The sequence below is a fragment of the Ornithodoros turicata genome, chromosome 1 (assembly GCF_037126465.1).
Source record: "Ornithodoros turicata isolate Travis chromosome 1, ASM3712646v1, whole genome shotgun sequence".
In the NCBI taxonomy this organism is placed as follows: Eukaryota; Metazoa; Arthropoda; class Arachnida; order Ixodida; family Argasidae; genus Ornithodoros; species Ornithodoros turicata.
Window position 1 is genome coordinate 4052815 of NC_088201.1, and position 23650 is coordinate 4076464.

At 52.7% G+C, this 23650-nt stretch overlaps 2 protein-coding genes across 2 annotated transcripts; both read right to left on the reverse strand.

Annotated features, from left to right (window-relative positions):
• Positions 1-1275: 1275 nt before the first annotated feature.
• Positions 1276-3387, reverse strand: LOC135379206 (neprilysin-like). The gene has a single exon (XM_064612450.1). It carries the CDS (start codon positions 3385-3387, stop codon positions 1276-1278), a length of 2112 nt encoding a protein of 703 aa, XP_064468520.1.
• Positions 3388-4811: 1424 nt separating this feature from the next.
• Positions 4812-22173, reverse strand: LOC135377329 (uncharacterized). The gene is made up of 3 exons (XM_064609682.1): positions 22053-22173; positions 21821-22000; positions 4812-21036 (listed from the first exon to the last, which is right to left on the reverse strand). Exons 2-3 carry the CDS (start codon positions 21978-21980, stop codon positions 5066-5068), a joined length of 16131 nt encoding a protein of 5376 aa, XP_064465752.1. The 5' UTR covers positions 21981-22000; positions 22053-22173; the 3' UTR covers positions 4812-5065.
• Between the last annotated feature and the right edge of the window lie 1477 nt (positions 22174-23650).

A 23650-nucleotide genomic window follows, 5' to 3' on the forward strand; every position in this document is an offset into this window, starting at 1 on the left:
GGTGACGTACGGAGCGAGCGCTCCGTTCGGCACACCTTTGAAAAATCCTTCTCCTCGTGAAAAGAGCGCATCGCAAGAAGACGTCGTGACGTATGCTGCTCCCCTCACGTGACCAGTAAGGTACGGTGACACAGCTCATGCATGTACAGGGTGTGTGCAGAAAAACATGACCCGCATTTTTACATGTAACTCGTTGTCTACTTAGCCGAGGAACTTCCGGTGGCGCACGACGGCGTATTTATGCGTGCGAAAGCTACAAAAAAATCCTGGAAGCCATATTCAGTGTAAAAAAATAAACAGAGCGCGAAAACATGGGCTTCCATGCATTAGAATAGGGCGGTCATGACAGTGCATGGTAGTGCATTTCGGTCTCATGAGAGTTATGTGCAGGCACCGCTAGGGGTACTGCCGATGAGCATCCATGCGGGATGTGGGACATTGTTTCGTTTCGATAGCTCCCCTAGCGGTACTTGAACACAACTTTCCTACGTGCACCATGTTGCCCTTTCACGTATACCCTGTTGTCCACCATGTTGCCCTATTCTGATGCACGGAAGCCGACGTTTTCGTTGTTCCGTTTATTTTTTAATCTGGGTATGGCTTCCACTATTTTTCTACAGATTTCGCACGCATAAATGCGCCATCGTGCGCCACCGGAAGTTCGTTAGTTAGGTAGGCAACAAGCTATGTGCCTAAATGCGGGTCACGTTTTTCTGCACACACCCTGTATAAGCGGCGCGTGCGCTGCGAAGAAAAACAAAGAAACAAAGGCACGGAGCCGTCAGGAGAGCATCGTGTCGCCCTCCCGCGCGGTTGCTTTCTCCGACAGTTTTTTTTTTTTTTGTAAATTCGATTGCACAGCTATAACGCACCGCAGAGCGGAAATATTTTGCATGGTAACTTCTGGTGGACAGCTTGACGGATAAGGCAGGGTTTCGAGCGACGTTAGATGAAAACAAGAACACAAGAAAACAAGGTGTTGACAATGGCATTGTGTGCTTTGCTTCCACGAAAAAGCTTGGAACAAAGCCCCATATTAACAGACTAGAAGCTCGCAGGAACAGCGCGTGGCTAAGTGAAATGCACACATCTCTTAACAGACGCTTCATCAGCAAACGAAAAAAAAAAAAGTTCAAGTGACACACGTCTTTTCTTTATGCCTTTTGTTATCATCGATGTGTCTACAATAGAAGCTTTGTGGTTATCTAAAAAAAAGAATGTCATTGTTGGGCTCGGTGATTGTGAAGAGTTGTGAATAGGATATTGTTTAATACCCTAAGTAACTGATGTCCAAAGAGGACAAGCACGATCAGGTCTCATTGGAGATCCTGGTCGACATTCAAACGCCCGTTGAAACGCTACTGAGCTCCACAGGGGAGCATTCACGCTGACGACGTCATCTTCCTGTCGACAGAACCCCGAAGCGTAGTACACAAAGAACACGTGGTCAGCACTGAGGTCTTCAGCGTTGCGGAGCCTTACGTCCTGACGACGTCTGCGATGGACGTTAGCGCGGAAAAGACGCAGGACCGGTCCGAGGGCTAGGCTGTCGGCAACGGCCATGGAACGTGGTTTCAACGAGCCGTGTTGAACCGACATGCAGCGTTCAATACGCCTTAACCCTTCCCTTCCTGCCTCGCTCCATCGGTTCTTCCGTGCTAGCAAAAGGTTGGCCATACATCGGGCGAGTCGCAGTCCTGCACGTGGCAGATGGAAACTGAGGAGCTCATCCAGCGTTAAGGCCGAAAAATTGAAAAGTAGTAGAGGTATAAAAACTGCGTTGGTGTTAACATCGATCGTACAATCGGTATCGAGCGCAGATCCGAGCCACGGATGCGGTGCTCGGAGACCGGCGTCGAACGATGCCGTGTGGATTGCCGAGTAAGCGAGCAGCCCCTTCTCGGACGTCGTGTCAAAGTTTAGCAAGCTCGCGTTCTCGGGTAGAAAGAGACGGAACCTGACGCGAGACAACTGCTGACGGGACATGGTTAGCGAGTGTTTGTCCAGCCAGGGTGCTTGGTTCAGAGCGAACATCATGCCGTCTCGTATGGATTCTGCGAAAAGTGCGGCGGCTGGTTTGGTACCTGCCGCACGGAGAGCCATGGCGGCGGCTCTTAGGAACCGCCGCGGGGCTGCGTCTTCCACTGCTCGCAGACAGGTACGCCATCGAGGCAGCGGTCCACCGTTCCGGACGAGGGACGCCAGGACACTCAATTCGCGACCGACCGAGTCCGGCAGGAAGTCGGCGAGCTGTACCGCAGTTCGAAATCCCAGATAGTTGAGTACGCCGTCGGCAGGTTCCGCACCCACCACGGTTATGAGAGCGTTAAACGATTGCGACATTAGCACCTCCGTTCCTTCGTGTACACCGTTGCCCGTAAGTTGGGAGAGAAACTGTAGGAGCTGGGGGTACTCTCCCAAACGAGCCAAAGTGGTATTCGTTTCTCTAGCTGTCGCTCCGGCGAACCTCTTTTCCAAGTTCAATATCTCCGTGGCCAGAAGCGATGCAGATAACTTGTCACGAAATGCTGCTAACGCCGCCCGAGCTGCAGCTAGATAGGCCTTTTCGGTCGTCTCCTGAACGTGAACGGAGACCAACTGTCTCGGAGCCTTCAGGATAAAGAGAGAGTGGCCAGGTCGGCTCCGGTGTGTTCCTCCTGGTTGGACGTGCACGAGCGTTTCTGCGCCCGTAGCCCGGAGAATTCGTGCTGCAGCCGTCCATAATGGGACGTATCGGTTCTCCGGCATCACGTATGGCCAGTGAGGGAGCCCCACGAGGTCGAGCACCTTTCGGATGGGTACCAGGCCGCTATCAGCCAGCGTTCGTACGTCTTGACATTGCTCGTAAAGTCGTTGGAGCGGCGCAAGAGGACGCGGGATGGCCGCACCTCGTCCCAGTAGTCGAGCGACCTTACTGTCCATTTCATCACGTAAGAGTTGGTCAGACGTAGCTGCACCCCAGCCCTTGCACACAAAGCCGTAGAAATCGTCACAGGGGTCCACGTCCCAGTTGAGCAAGTCAAAGAGGTACCGTCCCTCCGCCTGGCACGCGCGAGAAACGCACAACTCGTACGGCAGCGCAGGTCCACGTCGCGGTTTGCGTTGCAGCGGGCGAGTTTCGAGCACCACAGGGGTGACGCTTTTGACGTTGGCGTTACTAACGACGACGACGACGGCAGTTAAGACTGCCATAAGGGTAAGAAGGTAGGCGAACACTTGCCGGTTTTCGCTCCACGGCGTACGGACATCTGCCAAGGTAGTCTCCGAGGATTCTTCCGTAGATTCTGTGCTCTCCTCGCTGCCAGTTTCGTCGGCTACCTTGTTTTCCGAGCGGACAGTCAAGTCATCTGCGCGGCCCTTAGCGGTTGCCCCTACCGCGTTCTTCATTATTCACGGGTTGATGTCGATTGCTGCAAAGCTGACACCGGTGATTGCGTTTGGTGCTCAGGAAACTGTGTCAGAGTACACACTATACACTCTAAATCTTTTCACACCTTTAAAGGTGTAATAACGTGCATGGCGCACTCCTTTTTAGGTGTAATTTTGGTAACATCATAATGGAGCACGGTTTCGCACAAATTTTCTTTACTCGAGCGTTGTCTGTCCTCCAAAAATTCAGTCTTGCAACATCTCAACATTGTTCAACAGTATTGTAGACACTTGCGCGTGTTCGATTATCGATAGCGATGCATATATGCATTAGCTCGTACCTATGATATCCAAGACATAACGAAAGCAAGATTTGCACTGACATTTGATCTTTAGTAATGCTTTCCGAATTTTGTAAAATATCATCCTGGAGATGCAATGTTACGCAACCAGGTTGAATGTGCATAGCGCACACCTTTAAAGGTGTGAAAAAGTTTACAGTGTAGAGATTCGTGTCATCGACAGCATTTTTTTCCTGGCAGACGACAGCGTAATGCACATATCACCGTCTAGCCAATGTACCAGAGTATACAAGTGGTAAAAACATATCCCGCGTCAACATAGGGTAGATCCCCTTGAGTTTTGATCGATGTGCGCGGCAGACGACAACGAAGGCAGCATACATTCAACCCCATTCGGGCCCTAGTCAACGTGACGTATGTGCCACGGCTCATGTAAGAGCCACACTTTCAGTGGTCGTAGCTATGGAGACTAAGTCAGCTGCAACCAATGGTAGCCACAGAAAACATGGGTTTGGACTTATCCGCGGCGAGAGTAGGTATTAAGCAGGTCTTTCAGAACACTGTTCGGAATATGGCAAAACTTCCGGTCGGTGCATATACCTAGCGTATAGGCGCGCAGAATTATCTTTGCCAAAACTAATGCTGGACGGGAGATATTGATGCCTAGCGGCTGTCGTGCCTTATCAGTGTTAGTCCAGCTTAGTTTGTACATCAGGGGGTCTCAAATAAGTGTCCGCAATCCGTTCTGCGGCCGGTTGACCACAAAGAATCATTACCATCCTGAACACAGCCAGTCATATGAGAAGGACCGATATTTTTCATTTGAGAAGGTAGCTATATATTTCTTCAATTGGTATGTCAGTTCCTGTACTGTTCCTGTGGGCCTCCATGACGTACAGGGTCACTCTGTCCGGGTTTCAGATTCCTGACTTGCATCAATAAACCCAAACCACCATTCATGACTGAATCATTTGAACCAACCAGGCTACCAGCGAGCTCGCCCGTGATGGGATTGTATTAACCCGGCTTGGGTTGAACTAGATTAATCGTCTTGTCCATTCTACTAACCCAGACAGCATTGCGTTTGTGGATGGTATGCCATCAGGTATAGGCTACCTCAGAAACCCAGACAACTGAAGACACGGTTTAAGATGCATATAAACCAAAATATGATGTCAACATTCTCGACTGTCACTTAACGTAAAGCTACTCTGCAAGACAGCACGATTTTGCAACACATAATTCATTCAGAAGTCCAGCTTCAACATGTTTTGACAGCAGACATATAACAGCAGGCTTGGGTCATGTGCAAGAGTTCAATTTAGGGTTCTCTCTGTTGGCACCCCGAAATGACAAATGTTGAAAAATAGCCCTTCTAGCAAGGCTGACTCAAATCACCAGAAATCGCATGCCTTCCGAGGGTTCATAGGTGTGCCGGGATCGCAGGTGAACGACTTCTGGAAGCCCTTGTAGTTGACTAGAGCGAGGTCCACCCTTCGTGTGCGTTGAGGTTCGTCAGAGCACTGACCCAGAGTATAGTAAATGAAGAACAGCTGGTCCAGTGACATACTGACTGCGTTCTCAAGGCGAAGGTCCACCCCTGGCGGTAACTTGTCTCTGAAGGACGTGTGAGCTGCAACCAGTGCTGCTGCTTCTTCAGCGGCTGCTCTTGCAGCTACCTCATCTCCTTTATGCTGCATCGTGTAGCACCGTTGAAGACCTGCCAGCCCTTGCCGCGAGGTAGCAGACCACCAAAAACGAGGGTCATCCACGCTCTGAGGTTGCAGAGACCCGTCGAGGATCGACCGTATCAAACAACGTCCCACATGGACCCCGTATCGGGACAGCTGCAGTAGGGATAGGGGCTCTTGCGTTGGAGCGCTTGTATTGGCGGCAGTGAGAGGAAGATATAAATTTCTTCGTGGTAGGTCAAAGTTGCAGTCATGGCTCGAGTCTGGCCAAGGTGCAGGACGCGGCTCGGAGCCTTCCGCAATCCGTCTTTGGACCAAATACCGCGTGACGCGTGCGTAAGACCGTAGTCCCTCTCCGGGAATGACTCGTGGCAAAAGTTGTACCACTTGGGAAGCTTGAAGTTGACTTGTCGAGGCGGCTGGTACCAGAGGGCGGACTTGAAGATTTCGAAGGTGCTCTCCAGCCGTACTCCGTGTTTCATGATCCATCCACTGTAGCTTTTCCAGACGATGAAGCAACGCTTCCTGTACGCCAACCGTGAGCTCCGCAGTTGCTTGAAGAGAGTCGCGGGAAGTTTCATAAACGGTTCGGTAGAACTGAACCGGTAGGACGTCTTCAACTATGCGCAAGCAAAGTTGTTCCGTTGTGGCTTGTTTATGGAAACCGAGTTGGCGGCCCCGCACTACAGTGAGCTTGTGGACGCGGTCCGGAAGAAATGGTGAGACATGAACCACTGTTCGAAAACCAATGTAGTTGAGTACGATATGCGGTGGTGTGTCGTCCAGTAAGTAGGTGAGACGCACAACGTATTCTGGCGACCGCAGCACGAGCTCTGTGTCCTCGTCCACTCGACTGGAATTCTCGAGAAACTTGCTCAACACCGCTTGATACCTAGGCAAGCTGGCGAGTCTTTCCACTTTGTAATTTCTTCTTGCCCGTGGCGACTGCACGATCCCTGCTAGATGGTGTGCGAAATTGACTATCTCCATGGAGACGGAATGGAATGCAATATTCTTGTGCGTTGTTGCGGACACTGCGAGCGTTACTGCGTCATAGTACCATGCGCTGCGAGAATCGTTGGACTGGTAAGGTGCTTCCAAGAGCTCAGGTTTATCGAGAGCAGGAACGATGTGCTGTCGTCTGATTGGATGTTGAATCATCTCCAGATTTACCAGCGTGGAAAGACCCAGGAATCGTAGCGCTCGCGCCGCGGCTTCCCACACTGCACTTTCGCCCATGCTTGTGAACTGGACGTACGGCCAGTCCGACACCGCTGCTGCCTTCAGTAGATGTTTCAGCGGACTCCAGCCAAGATTGTTGCGCGATTGAGAATCGACGCACTCTTTCCAAAGCTGCTGCATCACGGAGAAGCCGAGAGAGGTATCGCTCGAGTAGCGCAGTGATTTCAGAAGCGAGCCTTCCAGTTGATTGGCGATGGCTTCGTCGACGGACCTTAGCGTCGGATGTTCTGCTCGCCAGTTGGAACAGACAAAGTGGTACATGCTCTCGCACGGGTTGACGTTCCAGTTGAGCTGATGCGACACGAAGTTTCCTTCTTGCTGACAGGTAACTGTGCTGCAAATACGAAAACCTGGTGGATGGGAATTGTTAACGACGAAAGCTCCTCCTCGAGCGTTATATCGATAACTGGCGTTTCCGCCCGATGGCGGTAGTAACATGGAACCATTTGCACCGCGTGTACTGAGGCGTCGTCCATAGATGTCCAGAACAGTCCATAGGCCGATTATCGTGGCTAATAGGACGACAAAGTAGACGACCATTTCAGTTTGAGAATTTCGCAGCCGCGTCTCGATGGCCGTGTGACGGTAAGGCTTCCGTGGAGGCTTCCGTAGGCCATCCCCTCCACTGCTCGGCATGCTCAGGTTCGGCGTGGACCTCCCCTGTAGTAGACGAGGAGCTGTTATTGGAGATCTCAGAGGAGACCGAGAAGAAGGCCTTGGAGGTGACCTAGGCGGACCCGATGCTACTGGAGGTGACAGCGATGGCGACCTTGGCGCTGATCTGGGCCCTCCTGGACCTGATGGCGGTGGCGGAGGTGACAGCGAAGGGGACATTGGAACTGACCTACGCTCTCTTAAACCTGATGTTGCCTCCTGAGGTGACCGTGAAGGTGATCTAGGAACTCTTGGAATTGACGGTACACTTCCAGTGCCACGAACCCCTCTGCCGCGGATGGCGAATCTACGCACTCGGTCAGTGCTATTACTCCCGGCACTACCAAGTCTTCGTAGCAATTGTCCCTGTTGGCGTAGCTCGCGTTCCTGCATCATCACTTTGTCTTCCAACATCTTCTGTCGCCGTAACTGTTCGTTCAAGTGATGTTGTTGTTGTGTGTCCCGAGCACTCTGCATGCGTTGCATTTGTTGGAGCTGGGCGCGGGCTTGATAGACTTGTTGCTGTTGCGGAGGGTTGATGGGAGGGGCCTGCATGCGCAGTAGTTGAGGAGACATTGATATTGGACGCCTTTGGAGCAGTGGCGGCGATGCAGACATTGGACGCGACATGGGCGGAGATGGAGATCTTCTGCGCGGTGATGTTACAGGAAAAGACATCAGTGATGGTGACATGAGGGCAGACGACGGTCGGGACTGCGGTGACGCAGAACGTCGACGAAACTGCTGGGAACCTCGACCGTGGATATCTATCTTGATGGTGCTGGCCATGTCAGAAGCGTCACCAGCCATCTTGGGCCTCTGCTGCATTTTTCGGTGCTCGTCGAGCAGGTGCTGTTGCAATCTTTTCTGTAGCTCTAACTGCTGCTGTAGGGCTGTTTCAGCCGGTTGTTGAAATGGATAGCGTTGCGGAGCCTGTAGACGCATCGGAGATGGTCTTGCCGACAGCGGCGGCGACGTCTGTTGTGGCATCCTGGGCAGCAATCTTGGAGCAAGTTGTGGCGGTGACAACATTGAAACTTGTGGTGACATACGCGGCGACATGCGCGGAGACATACGCGGCGATGTTGGTGGAGGAGACATACGCGGCGAAATGCGTGGTGATGTTGGGGGAGACATTAGCGGGGAAGTCTGTCGTAACATACCCAATGACATTTGCGGCGGCGTTGGTGACGGCATTCGCGGAGCCATCGGTGGTAACGCTCCCAGTGACATTTGCGGTGACAATGTGGGAGACATTCTTCCTTGCATTCCTGGTTGCAGTTGCGGAGACATCCGCGGTGAAAATGTGGGAGACATTCTTCCTTGCATTCCTGGTTGCAGTTGCGGAGACATTCTTCCTTGCATTCCTGGTTGCAGTTGCGGAGACATTCTTCCTTGCATTCCTGGTTGCAGTTGCGGAGACATTCTTCCTTGCATTCCTGGTTGCAGTTGCGGAGACATTCTTCCTTGCATTCCTGGTTGCAGTTGCGGAGACATTTGCGGTGAAAATGTGGGAGACATTCTTCCTTGCATTCCTGGTTGCAGTTGCGGAGACATTCGCGGTGAAAATGTGGGAGACATTCTTCCTTGCATTCCTGGTTGCAGTTGCGGAGACATTCGCGGTGGAAATGTGGGAGACATTCTTCCTTGCATTCCTGGTTGCAGTTGCGGAGACATTCTTCCTTGCATTCCTGGTTGCAGTTGCGGAGACATTCGCGGTGACAGAGGACGTAACCTTCCCAAAGGCATTTGTGGTGACAGTGGGGGAGACATTTTTCCATGCCTTACTCCCAGTTGCAGTTGCGAAGACATTCGCGGGGACATCGGTCGCAACATTCCCAAAGACATTTCCGGTGACAGTGTGGGAGACACTCTTCCAAGCATTCCTGGTAGCAGAGTAGGCATTTGTGGAGACCGTCTCGCCGACATCGGCGGAGACGTCTGCTGTGGCATTTGGGGTGACATTGGCGGAGATATTCGCTGCGGTATGAGTGGTGGTACTTGTGGAGGCATCCGTGGTACACCCATGCCTGGTGGTGGGGAGAACATACGTGCTGATTGGGGCGGCCTAGAAGGAACATGCACAGAGATAAGCGGCGTGACCTGTCGAGGCAGATGCTGCGGTCGAGAAGGTGGAAATTGTTGTGGCGACTGCGGTCCCTGCGCGCGAAGGCTTGGAGCTGTTCCACCGGGGACGCGTGGTAGAATCTCGGTAGTGCGTGGTGGCTTTGGTTGTATGACCTCCGTCTGTGTAACATTGAACAACGCCTGCTGCTGCGTAAGCCTCGGAAATTGCATTCCTGGAGGTACTGGGCGTGCTACTACGGGATGTCGCAAAGGTACTTGCGGGCCACGTATTGGCTCTTGCGTCAGTGACTTTTGCGGCGGTGGCATTTGTGGGGGAAATGGTACCGTGGGGAAAGGCGGGGGAGATGGAGTCATGCGGTGTACGGGAGGCCGTTGTCGGAAAAGGGGCAGCGGACGTGGAGCACGTGGCGGCGAAGCTGTTCGCCGTGACGATATTGGCGGCGGAAAAACTGGCGGCGGTTCACGCGTGAGCCTTGGAGGAGGTACCTGGGGCGTGGTAAAAGGACGGACTGGTAGCACTGGACGCTGAGGTTGTCGTGGGAACATACGAAGAGGCGCGGGCTTAAGCCCGCGTACTGGTGTGGGAGCAGGTGCGGGAATCGGGGACGGTGTAATCGACTGGGAGAGCGGAGAAATGCGAGCAGTGGGGGCCCTAGTCGGAGGTGGCGACACTGGTGACACGAATGACCGTCCGCGAACCGGGGCTCGAAGGCGACCAGGTGATGGCGATACAGCGGGTATTGAAACCGGCGTGGAACCTGGCGTTGGGGACGGACTGCAGCTGGGAGTTGGCAATAGACTTGGACGTGGCCTTGGTCCCCGCGGTGAGGTTTCGACCTGAAACAGTACCTGGGTTCTAGACTGCCGTTGTGGAAGACGTGGCGGTTGGAAAGGGGAACGTGGCGGACGTGGACCTCGAATAAACGCAGGACGTGAGGGCGCTGGTGGAGGCAGTCTTACGAAGGGTTGCTGTGAGCCTGGTGAAGCGCACGGCGGGGTTTGGGGCGGAGAAGGCTGTACTTGTACCAAGACATGTGTTGAAGCCCTAGGTGGAGGTGGCGTAGGCTGACGGGGAGCTTGAACAAGAACGTGTGTGGGCCCCTGAGGCGGCGGTGGAGGAGTAGGTTGCTGAGCAAGTTGTACCAGCACATGGGTTGAGCCGCGAGGAGGAGGAGGCGTAGGCGGCCTGAGTACGAGTAAGTGAGTTGAACCCTTAGGTGATGGTGTCGGCTGCCGTGGTAATTGGAGGAAAACTTGAGGTGGAGGCTGCACCTGAAGAAGTACTTGTTGTGGCGGAGAAGGTGGAGGCGGCGCCGGTTGCGGGATGCGTAACTGAATGTGTTTCGGCGGCGGCGGCGCCGGTTGCGGGATGCGTAACTGAATGTGTTTCGGCGGCGGCGGCGACTTTCGCCCCTGTTCTTGAATCTGCACGGTGACTGACGGTTTGCGTTCCAGTGCCATTTCTTCCTGCATGTCAGCCTGCAGCCGTAGCTGCTTCTGTTGTTGATGCATCACTTGCTGCTGGCGCTGTATAATGCGACGTTGTTCAGAGATCTGCATCTGTTGAGCAATCTGCTGTTGCTGGATTCGCTTTTGTTGCTGCAGTACAAGTTCCTGCTTTTGCAGTAATTTTTGATGTTCTATTTGTTGCTGACGTCTCATTTCATTTTGTTCTGTCCTGGTTTGCTCCATCAGCTTTTCCTTCCGCAGAAGCTGTTGCTTGAGTTGCTGCAATTGCTGCCTCAGTCGCTGCTGCTCAAACAGCTTTCTGGGTTCTTGAAAGTTTATCTGCGTCAGTTGTTGTTCAAGAAGCTCTTGTTGTCGCAACAGTTGCTGATGCTCCGCGAGCTGCTGCTGTTGCTGCTGCAGGTGTCGTTGCTCCAGCCCCCGCTGTTGTTCTAACAACTGCTGCTGTTGCTTCCGCAGTTTCTGCTGCTCTCTGATCTGTTGCTCTTGATTCTGGAGTTGCTGTTGCTGTAATTGCTGCTGCTGGTTTCGAAGTCGCTGATGCTCGCTCTCAATTTGCTGCTGTGCAATTCCATGTTGTCTCTTTAGCGCTTGTTGCTGGTTCCTCAGCAGCTGCTGCTCCCTCGCTTGTTGCTGTTGGTTCTGAATTTGCTGTTGCTGTAATTGCTGTTGCTGACTTTTAAGTTGTTGCTGTTCGTACTGCATTTGTTGCTGAGCAACTCCCTGTTGCCTTTTTAGGGCGTGTTGCTGATTCTTCAATAGCTGCTGCTCCCTCATTTGTTGTTGATGATTCTCAGTTTGCTGTTTCTGTAATTGCTGCTGCTGGTTTTTAAGTTGCTGCTGTTCATACTGCATTTGCTGCTGAGCGACTTCCTGTTGTCTTTTTAGGGCCTGCTGCTGATTCCTCAGCTGCTGCTCCTTATACTCCAGCTGTTGCCGATCAATTGCTTGCTGTCTTTCCAAGGCTTGCTGTTGGCTCCTCAGCTGCTGCAGCTCATATTCTATTCGCTTCTTAGCAACACCATGCTGCATTTCTAAGACTTGGTGCGCGTTCCTTAACTTCTGCTGCTCAAACTCCATCTGCTGCTTCGATAAACCTTGCTGCCTTCCTAAAGCTTGCTGCTGGCTCCTCAACTTCTGCTGTTCATATTCAAGCTGCTGCTGAGTTAATCCTTGCTGTCTTTCTAGCTCTTGTTGTTTCACCGTCAGTTTGTGCTGCTCGAACTTGACTCGCTGCTGAGCTGCATTCTGCTGCCTTTCCAGGGCCTGCTGTTGACTACTCAGCTGCTGCAGCTCGAGCTCCACCCGCTTCTCAGCTACCTCTTGCTGTCGCTCTAACGTCTGCAACTTGTTTCTCAGTTCCTGCTGTTCATATTCGAGCTGTTGCTGATGCTTCATTTGTTCTTGTCCCACCTGCATTTGCTTTTGTGCCATCCCCTGCTGTCTATCCAGCATTTGCTGTTGAGTCCTTAGCTGCCTCTGAGTCCTACCTTGCATTCGTCTCAGCAGCTGTTGCTGGTTTCCCAGTTGCCGATGTGCAACGTCCATCTGCTGCTGTTGACGCTGGCCAAAATCGAATTGTTGCTGAGCCATTCCTCGCTGCTGCTCCAGCATTTGCTGTTGAGTCATCATGTGTGTCTGAGCAAGTCCCTGTTGCTCTTCTAACATTCTTTGGCGGCTAATCAACTGCCGTTGACGAATCTGAATTTGTTGCTGCATCATGCCTGCCTCCGCTTGCATGTTTCGAATCTGGATTAAAAGCTGTCTATCAAGCGGAGATAACCCATGATGCTGCACTATACTCTGGATCTGGACTCGGAGTCTCTCTTTCTCCTGTGGGGGCAGGCGGTGCTGTTCCAGTATGTTCTGGAGCTGGAGTAACAGCTGATCTTTTCCCAACGGAGTCATTGCTTGTGGCTCTGGTACGTTATTTTGGATCTGAATGAGAAGGTCGTCTTTGTCAGGTATCTGTTGTTGTTCGACCACGTTTTCGATTTGGATGAGTAGGTGCTCTTTGTCGTCAGGAGGTAGTGGTTGCTCTTCCACTGCGCTCTGGATCTGAATTAATAGCTGTTGCTTGTCAAGCGCCGACATTATTTGTTGTTCGACTATGTTTTGGATTTGGAGAAGGAGTTGTTCTTTTTCTTCTGGAGACATTCCTTGTTGCCCCTGCATGTTTTGAAGATGTATTAGAAGCCGTTCTTTGTCTGCGGGAGCCATAGGCTGTTGTTCTGGCACGTTTATTTGAATGAGACACTGCTCAATATCTCTTGAAGCCCTCCGTTGCTGTTCCTGTTGCATGTCTTGAAGTAATTCAAGGACCTGTTCCATCTGTGTGGTTCCTTGCATATTCTGAAACTGAATTTCGAGGCGATCTGTAGCTTGCTCTTCTGTTATGTTTTGGATCTGTATCATTAGTTGTTGTTTTTCGTCCAACGCCCTCAATTGCGCCTCCTGGACTTTTCGAATGTCCCTCAGAAGTCGTTCTACTCTTTCTAAGCGCTCTTTATCGACTAAGGTCATTCCATGGTGCTCGGGAATGCTCTGGATTTGAACAATGAGCTGATCTTTGTCAATGGGAGCCAGTTCTTTGTCCTGCATGTTTTGTATTAGAACCAGGAGCCGTTCTTTTTCAACCGAAGATACGCCCTGCTGCTGCAACATGTTTTCAAGTTGGGCTAGGAGCCTTTCTACACGTTCCAGTCGCTCTCGTTCGGCTGCTGACATCCCTTGTTGTTCTGGCATGTTCTGGATCTGAATCAGGAGACGCTCCTTGTCGGTAGGGGCCAGTGTTTCTTCTTGCACATTCTCAATTTGGATAAGCAGCTGTTCTTTTTCGGCGGGCGACAAGCAGTGTTGTTCTTGCATGTCCTGGAGCTTAAGTAAAATCCGCTCTACCCTTTCTAAGCGCTCTCTGTCGCCAGTAGACACTCCTTGTTGCTCGGGCATGTTTTCTATCTGGACTAAAAGTTGCATTTTTTGAGCTGGGGAGAGTACTTCGTCCTGCACGTTTTGAATCTGGATTAAGAGCTGCTCCTTTTCCGCGGAAGTCATACCACGCTTTTCCTGCATGTCCTGGAGTTTAAGCAAAATCTGTTCCATCCTGTCGAAGCGTTCTCGATCGTAAGCAGGCATTTCTTGTTGCGCCGGCATATTTTGTATGTGGATTTGGAGCTTCAGTCTCTGAACAGGGGTGAGTACTTCGTCCTGCACGTTCTGGATCTGCAGTAAAAGCTGTTCCTTTTCCGCGGCAGAGATGCCGCGCTGTCGTTGCATGTCCTGAAGGTGAAGTAAAATCAGTTCCATTCTCTGTAAGCGCTCTTGATCATCACTAGTCATTGCTCGTTGTTGCTCCGGCATGTTTTGTATGCGGATCTGAAGCTCCACTTTTTCCGGGGGAGAGAGTACTTCGTCATCCACGTTTTCCACGTGAATTATAAGCTGTTCTTTCTCAGAAGGCGTGAGTACCTGGTCTTGTAAATTCTGAACTTGAATTTGAAGTAGCTCTTTTTGGTCTCGAGACGGCGTTCGGTCTCCCTGCATGTTCTGGAGTTGAAGTTCAACTCGGTCTAACCGTTCTCTGTCAACCGAAGGCATTCCCTGCTGTTCCGGCAAGTTTTGGATCTGAATCACAAGCTGGTGTGTCTCAGTCGGAGATATTTCACGTTGGTTTTGCAAGTTCTGGAGTTGTTCAAAAAGTCTTGCCTTCTCAGCCGCTGACAGCACACCTTGTTCTTGTACGTTCTGGAGTTGAACGAAGAACTGTTCCTTCGCTACTGGAGCCACTTGTTCCTGCCTCGATCTCGCCTTCAATCCTTGAATAAGAATTACAAGTTGTTCCTTGTGAGATATTTGCTTCTGGTCCCCCATGTTTTCAATCTGACGCAACAGCTCTTCTTTGTCCTGCTGAGAGATCCCTTCCTGTTCCTGCACACTCTTAATCTGGATCACGACCTGTTCTGCCTCCTTCTCCGGCATACCCTTCTGATCCAGCATATTCCGTATTTGGATTATGAAATGTTCCGACTCAGACGAACACGCTTCCGGTTGGTCTCCCATTTGTTCAGCAAAATTGTGAATTTGAATCGTTGCCATATGTGGGGTCTCCTGATGAAGTTCTTGAAACTTGAGCACTTCCGGTAACATAATCTCACCGTCACCGATTTCTGACGGAGGTATGTGGACGATAATGTTAGCTTCCGGAGAGACTTGGATGATCTGGTCGGGAGGCTGGAACGTCTGCAAGGCAGGTTCTTGCATGGCAGCCAGAGCTGAAAGCGACGCGGTAGGAGTGCAGAAGGTGGACTCGAAAGATGACACCGACGTCTCTGGGAGCATGAACCCTCGAGGAGGTGGAATCCGCGGCGGCATCGGAGGCCGTGGCGGCGGTGGAGACAGCGATCGGTGAAGACCTGTTGGTGCATCACAAAAATGGTACTCCGCCTCGTCGTCGCCTCGTTCGTACTCAAATATAGTTCGTGATCCCAGGCTTTCCATCGACGTGTGACTTGTGCTACATGTCTCACTCGACGACATCTTATGTGCGTATGTTATCTTTAGCTTTGGTGCTTGCCATTTCCCACCACTACTGTCTCGAGTAGGACGTCCAGCGGGCCTGTCAGCGGTGCCACTCATCTGGAACCGCTGGTCCTCTCGCCGTAAAAAACGGGCCCTGTCTCTGGTGATGGGCTCGGCATAGTACGCGACTTCATCGACGACCTCGAAGACTGGTCGTCTTGCTTGGGGACTAGCGGGGTTTGTACGCAAAGGAGTTCGCATACGGGTAGGGCTTTCCGAATACATTCGAGGAGGAACTTGAGGAAATCCTCGGTGAGGTGGACTTCGAGAGAAAGGACGATCGGGTGGAGAGCCGAAAGGCTGAGTTCGCCGCCCCAAGCTAACGTGGCGGCTGCAAGATCCAGTCGCTGGCTCATAATATGGATGTTGAGGCTGATCACGTGCACGTGATCGTGACCGTGACCACTGAACAGGGCTATCTGTGCGCGACTTTATGACGCTGGCAGAACGCACTGTAGAAGGTGGTGCCCCCCGTCGACGGCTCGATGACATTCCAGTGCTACGTCTCGGTCGTTCACTGGCAGCATCGTCTTCGCTATCGCTCACACTCACAGACACGGATACGTTGCTAGAGAATTTGCTCCGCGCTCCGCTAGACGGAGACTGTTGAGATCGCCTATTGCGTTGTGGAGTTCCAAACGTAATAGACCGTTTACCAATTAAAGTGCCATCACTGGAAGATTTCTGTACCATAGTTGTTGCCTCTGTGACAGTTTCACTCACGGACAACGACGACGAGAGTTCGGTGACAGACACGCCACTCTTTCGCGACGTGTCCGGCACGGACAGCACCTCCGTGAACGTTTCACCGGACTTGGACATGCGCTTTTTCGCGCCAATCACCTTGCCACTTAGACTTATCTTCACCGGAAGACCTTCTTGTACGCGTATTAACTGCTGCTGCTCTCGAACCTTCGTTCGAGGTTCAGCGTCGTCTGCCTTTTTCGAACCCTTACGTTTCTGATCAGTGTCCTCGCCATCTTCTGCTGCCTTCTTACGCGTGCGCCGTCGAGGTGATGCCACACTCTCGTCGTCCGTGAGATCCCGCGCTCGTCGCCGTTGAGGTGACGCCACGCTCTCGTCGTCCGTGTGATCCCGCGCTCGTCGCCGTTGAGGTGACGCCACGCTCTCGTCGTCCGTGTGATCCCGCGCTCGTCGCCGTTGAGGTGATGCCACACTTTCGTCGTCTGTGTGATCCCGTGCTCGTCGTCGTTGAGCTGGTGCCGCACTTTCGTCGTCTGCGACGTCTCGAACACGCCTTCGTGACGGCGTTGCGACGCTTTCGTCGTCTGTCTGGTCCCGCTTATCTCGCGCTCGTCGACGTTGGGGCGATACGACGCTTTCGTCCTCCGTGCGGCCTCGTCCTCGTCGTCGTTGCGGCGAAGTGTTTTCGTCGTCAGTAACGTCTCGCGCTCGTCGCCGTCGCTCGGTCACGCGGTCACTCGGTCTCTCTTCTTCGGTCGTAATCCGGTGCGTGCTGCGAATTCGTTGGACAACGGAAGATTCTTCAGCGTCCACTGCGCGAGCTTTGCGAGGACGGCGAGGTGATTCGGGAGGTACATCATCTCCGCGAAGGGGACCTTTTCTCTCTTCAAACTCTTGTTCGAGGACGAATTTCTTCTTCGTTCGCCGTTCGGGTGACTTCTCCTCGTCTTTACGTCCGCGTCTCGGAGGGCCGTCGTCCTCCGTTCGCCCCCTGCGTGGTGGTGAAGAATCATCATCTTGGCGACCCCTGTGAAACGGCCGTGCGCCGTCGCCAGTTCCTCTACGGCCTCTACGGGGCGATGAGTCATTATCGGGCGGCTCCTGTGGCGGAGGGCGACCCCTGCGGCCACGCTTCGGGCTGTCATCATAATCGTCTCGTGTCCTGCGCCGTGAGTCCTCGGAATACCCGTCGTCACCGCTTGGAGGTAGTCTTCGCACACCAGCGAGTCGACCTGGTGTTACACGCGTAGGACTTGAGTCGTCCGACAACCTCCTCCGGCTTTCCGAGTCGTCTCTGTCTGGAGTACGGTCACCGCGTCTCCTGCGCCGTATGTGACGGACGTCTGTAACAACAGACATGTCATCCATGTAGGTATCAGCTTTGCGGCCCCGGAGATAATCATCAGGTCCTGCGCTACGCCGGCTTCCATCATCCGATCTCTTGGGCTCCCTCCGTTGTCGTACCGATTCTTGTGGTTGAGCCATTTGCACTTGCTGCATTTGTGGAAATTGCATCGGTTGCTGGTGTTGCGTTGGCTGTTGCATTGTACCTGCGAATGGCGGTTGTTGCATATGCGCCATTGCTGCTTGTTGGATGTTCATTCCTGGCTGCATGGGCCTCTGTTGCATTCCGCCAGGCTGCATAGACCTCTGTTGCATGCCACCAAGCTGCATAGGCCTCTGTTGCATACCGCCAGGCTGCATAGGCATTCCCGGCGGCATCTGAGCTCCGGGTTGTGCTTGAGGAGCGTACCCTGGTTGAGCAGCTCCTGGTTGGGCTGGAGGAGCGTATCCTGGTTGAGCAGCTCCTGGTTGCGCTGGAGGAGCGTATCCTGGTTGAGCAGCTCCTGGATACATAGACGCAGGTGCTCCAGGAGCTGGTGGAGCTCTGGGCGCATGTCCAGACGCTAACGTCGATTTGGACGCATCGTCAATTTTTGATTTCACAGAAGACTTTCGCTCTGCGCTGATCCCTTCAGCTAACCTGTTTTCAACGTCGATTAGCTTCCGAATCTTTTCTTCGGCATTGAGAACGCTCATGCGAGATTCTTCGGTCATAATCATATCGGAGTTGCGAAAATTGTTTAGCTCATTCGCAAGTTTCACTTCGAGGTCGATGAGATTACGAAGTTTCCCTTCGGCTTCAAGCATGTTCCCTACGCAGCGCTCTTCGCCTATCCCACCGAGCTGAATGGCACGTCGAGCCATGATGACGTCTTGAGACACCCGAATCACACTCTCTATAAGCTGGCGTAACTCCTCTTCTTTTTCCAGTATACGGGTTTCTCGGTCTCGGCTTCGCGACCTTCCACGATGAGTTTTATGGTGCTTGTGCTCTTGTCGTTCAGAGCGTCGTTCGGCTTGCTTTCGAGGCGTGTAGATGCTCTGGCAGATCCACTGCCAAAAGGAAGGTCCCGGAGGGATGTCTTCGTCCACAGTTACACGACGGTCTATCAGTTCATGACGCTTTGCACCGCCAACGTCGTCCTCTGGAATCTCGTCATCGCCGTCGTCGTCTTCAGGTGGTTTTCGGGGTAGCGTCACACGTGCGCGTCTTGGAGGCGGTGCTTCGTTCACAACGAGTAGTATTTGACTGTTCACTTGCGTCGGTGGCTGAGGGCGTGCTTCTTCAGGAGCTGGCTCTTCCTCTTCAGCCTGGTCGCCATTATTGTCCTCTTCGCCATTATCTCCGTCATCGGGAGGCTTCCCATTTTGTGGAATGATCTCGATGTCGATCGCTGTCTTTAGCTTGACGACTGTTGTTTGATCCTCGGTAACTTGTTCGAACGTTGTTATGATAGGCTTTCGAGAAGGATCCACATTCTCTTCAGAAAACAACGACTTAACCGTCATCACTCCCGGTGTGTAACCCGTGCTCGCGGGAGGTGAAATCATAACTGCTTTAGACGGTATACCGCCGCTCTGCTGTGGCTCGGGAGGACGCGGAGGATCCTGAATAATTTCAGACCGCGTAATGTGCTTCACAACTTGAACAGCAGGGTAGCTGTCGTCACCGGAGACTTCAAAATTTTCATGATGCCGTACCATCTCGTTGTCTACGTCAGACGGGCTCTCTTGAGCAGGCGGTGGCGGTGCCGAATACTGCGGCATCGGTTGCATCGACGGAACAGGAAGCGGCGGAGGTGGCTGTGGCATCATCTCTGGCATGTAACGGGGCGGCGGAGGCGGCGGCGGCATCATCATTCGGGGATCTATGCTATCTCTACGGGAATACTCCAGACTTTCTTGCATACGGCCCATCGGTGGCATGCGTCGCATGGTGATCTGTAAATCCCCACGACCGTCCATGTAGCTCGGGGTATACTCATCCATACTTGGGGGTAATGGCATCCGAGGATCATAGCCAGCTCGAATCGGGTAGTCCTCCAGGCTCTCACGACATGGTCGACGGTCGCTTCGTCTGAAATCGCGACGTTCTTCCCGCCTGTCATCTCTTCTCTCGTCCCGTCTCTCATCTCTCCTATCGTCCCTTCTGTCGTCCCTTCCGTCGTCCCTTCTCTCGTCCCTTCTGTCGTCCCTTCTGTCGTCCCTTCTATCGTCCCTTCTGTCGTCCCTTCTGTCGTCCCTCCTGTCGTCCCTTCTGTCGTCCCTTCTGTCCTCCCTTCTGTCATCCCTTCTGTCATCCTTCCTGTCGTCCCTTCTGCCGTCCTTCCTGTCGTCACGCCTATCATCTCGCCGATCGTCCTTGCTGTCTCGTCGCCCGCTCCTGCGATCATCTCGACCTGCTGGCTCATCGGGAGGTAAGGGTAATGGTGGCTCTTTTTCCCCGACTTCAATCGAAGCTGATCCTTCAGATTCATGCCCAAAGAGCTCGTCGGCGATCTGGATTTCAAGCTCGCACAGCCTACGTAACTTTTCCTTGAGTTCTTTCGGAGTGAAATCACGACCTTTCTTGCCCTTATATTTGCCCTTCAGCATGTCGTTCGCAATTCGGAACTCCAGTTCGTGAAGTTTCAATAAATTATCGTCGCAGGGCTGTCCACCTTCTTTGGGTTCTTTACCACCAAGAGCCTCGAGTTCCAGCAAGCTAACTTTTTGAAGTTTTGAACGAGCACCCTGCTTACCTTCAGCGGACGTGAGCAATGATTTTGTCAGCTCATTCTCTCGGTCCACGATGGAACGAAGCTTCTTTTGTTCGTCCTCCGGTGGCATCATTCCTCTCTTTGCTAGCCGCATTGCTAGTTCAGACTCCATCTTTGTTAAATTTCTCAGGTCGTGCATGGCGCCCATCTCCCACTCGTCACCAGGAACATCTGGAGCTTCTTTGGAAAGCTTACGCTTGGTGTCCGCCAGGTCCAACAGCTTCTCATTCGGTCCGACACGTGTTGCGAGCTCCAGTTCATTCTGATTAATTTCGATGATTCTCTTAAGGGCTTCTAGTCTTTCGTTCTCAAGCTTCGAGAGCGTCATCTGGTCCCAGTACTTTAACTTCTTGTCCATCAAGCCCTGTAACTGCTCTTTCGAATCCGATGCCTTGGCTTTGCTTTCCGCGGGCGGTTTTTCGGGTTCCTTTGCCGGAGGTGCTGGCGGGGGAGCCGGTGCTGGCGCGGGAGCCGGTGCTGCGGGAGGCGGGGGCGCAGCTGGAGGCGGCGGTGGCGCAGCCGGAGGCGGCGGTGGCGCAGCTGGTGGTGGCGGTGGTGGTGCGGCACCGGCGTCTGGTGGTGGCGGCGCTGCGGCACCATCAGCTGGTGGCGCAGCTCCGGCGTCTGGTGGCGGTGCTGCACCGGCGTCGGGGGGTGGCGCTGCACCAGCGTCGGGGGGTGGTGCTGCACCGGCGTCTGGCGGTGGAGCACCTGCGGGGGATGCACCTGCGGGCGGAGGAGCGCCGGCATCACCGGGGGGTGGAGGGGGAGGACCGGCTCCACCGGGGGATCCAGGGAATCCTGGAGGCCTGGGACTTCCCAAGCCGCTCGGGGGTCCTGGGGTAAAGGCGGGAAGTCCGGTTTGAAGGGCGCCAACGTGATAAGCTTACAAGACACGAAAAATATGTTCATTTGTTCATTTAAAAACACTCCGGTGCATGTTTTCCACGTTGTGGCACAGGGACATTCCCAGATTACCACCAGCGACACAAATCAAGAGCGCTGGACGACATGACTGGACAGAAATGGGTTCTCTTCAAGATGGCCCAGCATGGTGTATAGCCTTTCCCCCATGTTGTGCGGATTTTTGGGGTCCTGGTCACGTCTACTTCCGGATCCGGTGTGATATGTTACGTTTTACACAGCCAGGGGCATGTGGCCTCAGAATCTAACGTGTTTGTAAAATGTGTGTTTGTGTGCACGTCACATGTGATATCGACATCGTTGCAGACGGTAGCGTTCACCATCGTCTGCTGTTACAGACGGCTCTCCGCGCAACTCTGCCCAAAAGGATAAAACCCAATGATTTCGTGTATCTGACCCTCGCGGTGGGGACTATCCTAGAGATGACGTTAGTTCTAACAAACGCCACGTTTAATATAGACGGTGGCGATACACATACTTGGTTACAAACAAAAGACACTTTCAGAGGGCGGTGACATATGCGTTGACGACCACAGGAAATCCCTTCCTTGTACGGAACTTGTGGAATTAAGTTTAAACGTGTTTGTATAGAGTGGATGTAAGGTTTTTAGATGTGACAAACGCGACAGTCACCCTCATGCGCTCGTCTACAAAAGTGAGTCAGAAAAACAGCAAACGGCAGTTGACGGGAACGTACCTGGAGGAGCTCCCGGTGACATGGGCCTAGGTGGAAAGCCAGGTGGTCCGGGAGGGAACCCTGGTCTCGGAGAACCCATAGCTCCTGGCATCCCAGGTGACCGTGGTAACCCAGGAGATCCCGGGATCACCGGGGCACCCGGGGGAGGAGGTAAGGCCATCCTCGTCTTTCAGGAACCGCCTGCAGAGAGCCCTCTTGGTCATAAGCGTGATCTTCTTTAACGAACGTTTACCTTTAGATACAATTTCCTTTCAGTTGCGAATCATGTCCGGCATGGCTCAGTTTCGAGCCTTCACGCCACTTCACGTGCACGCGCGCGAGCACAGAATTCCTTCCCGTGGACGCGATCATCAAGACGGACAACACTGACGATGCCTTTAGCCATATGACTGCACATCTTATCTATCGACTTGTGTCCTCTCTTTCATGGGAGATGCCGAACTGCAAAGGGTAGTTTTGCCGCCTGAAGGACTTTGGGCCGCCGTTCCCGGGTTCGAACCCCGGTGCCGGCTGTACTGTCTGGGGTTTTTCCTGGGTTTTCCTCAGACGCTTTCAGACATATGTCGGCACAGTTCCCCTAGAAGTCGGCCCAGGACGCACATTTCCCCAGGGCGTCCGTCGTGACGTTGCCCACATACGTGAGGCCGACAACGGCAAGCCCTTTCACCACCACCACCGACTGGGCCGCCGTATGTCCGCGAGTGGGACCGTATACGTGCACCGTTTAATGAAAGCCACGTCACGGAGAATACGCAAGTACAACATCTCCGGAAGATGTCCCAAAGATGTCCCAAAATTATGACGTTGTCCACGGGGATAACACATTCCCCGTGTGCCCAAAAAACGAGTAGTCACTTCCAAGATTCATCCATCTCATCATTCATATCATTCTCATCAAAATTAATCCATATGTCAATAGCAACACTTGCTTCGTGGTGGTAACATGGAGGTAAAGGGAAACATCGTATACCCCGCTCACACACACACACACACACACACACACACACACACACACACACACTCACTCACTACGCCATCTGGGTGTCAGTGGTGCCGCTCTGTTGGTCTATAGGCCTTTTGGAGTCCCGTCATCTTGCACGCTTGTTCGTCAATTGACTTCACAGCAGGTCCTTCTTTGTCCTTCTCCGTGACACTTGTGGAAAGGCTGCAAGAAGTCATAATTTATTGAAGACTTCGGCGTCAGTATCGAAAGGGCTTCACACGATGGCCGCACTCTTTTATGTAGACATGGAACCTTCGTACAAGACCCAGCAGTCGTAACCATCTCTAGAGACGACACCAGTTATACGAGGAATTCAGGTTCCGCAAAACCTGCGTCAATAGAACGCAGCCGATTGATTAATAACTCTGGATGACAGGAGACAACTATGACGCACAGTGGTAGCCTGAGTCTACCTGGATTCACTTATTCACCCGAGGCCACTAATTCAGCACATGCTGTTGAGAGACCCTCGCAGAAGATGCCATCATCTGGCGTCGTCGGCTCAAAACGGGAATATTGGGATCACTGTTGAGCCATCGAGGCCGGTTAACGTCACTTTTTCTGTGGCCGACACAGAAAGTAGTCCCAACAGTGGGAGTTTCATTGACAAGTTTGCACCTACTATCCCCGGGGTTTCATTGGGTTCAAGTCCACACAATGGGATGCCACTGGGAGGGATCCCGGGTTCTGGGTGTTTCCCTGTACTCAAAAAAACAAGGAACTGGGCTGCATAACACACTGTACGCTAGTGTGGTATGCAGCTTGTTAAAAGCTCTTACAAAAAAAAAGTCGATAGTGTCTACAAGCCACGGGTAAGTTATTTGAGA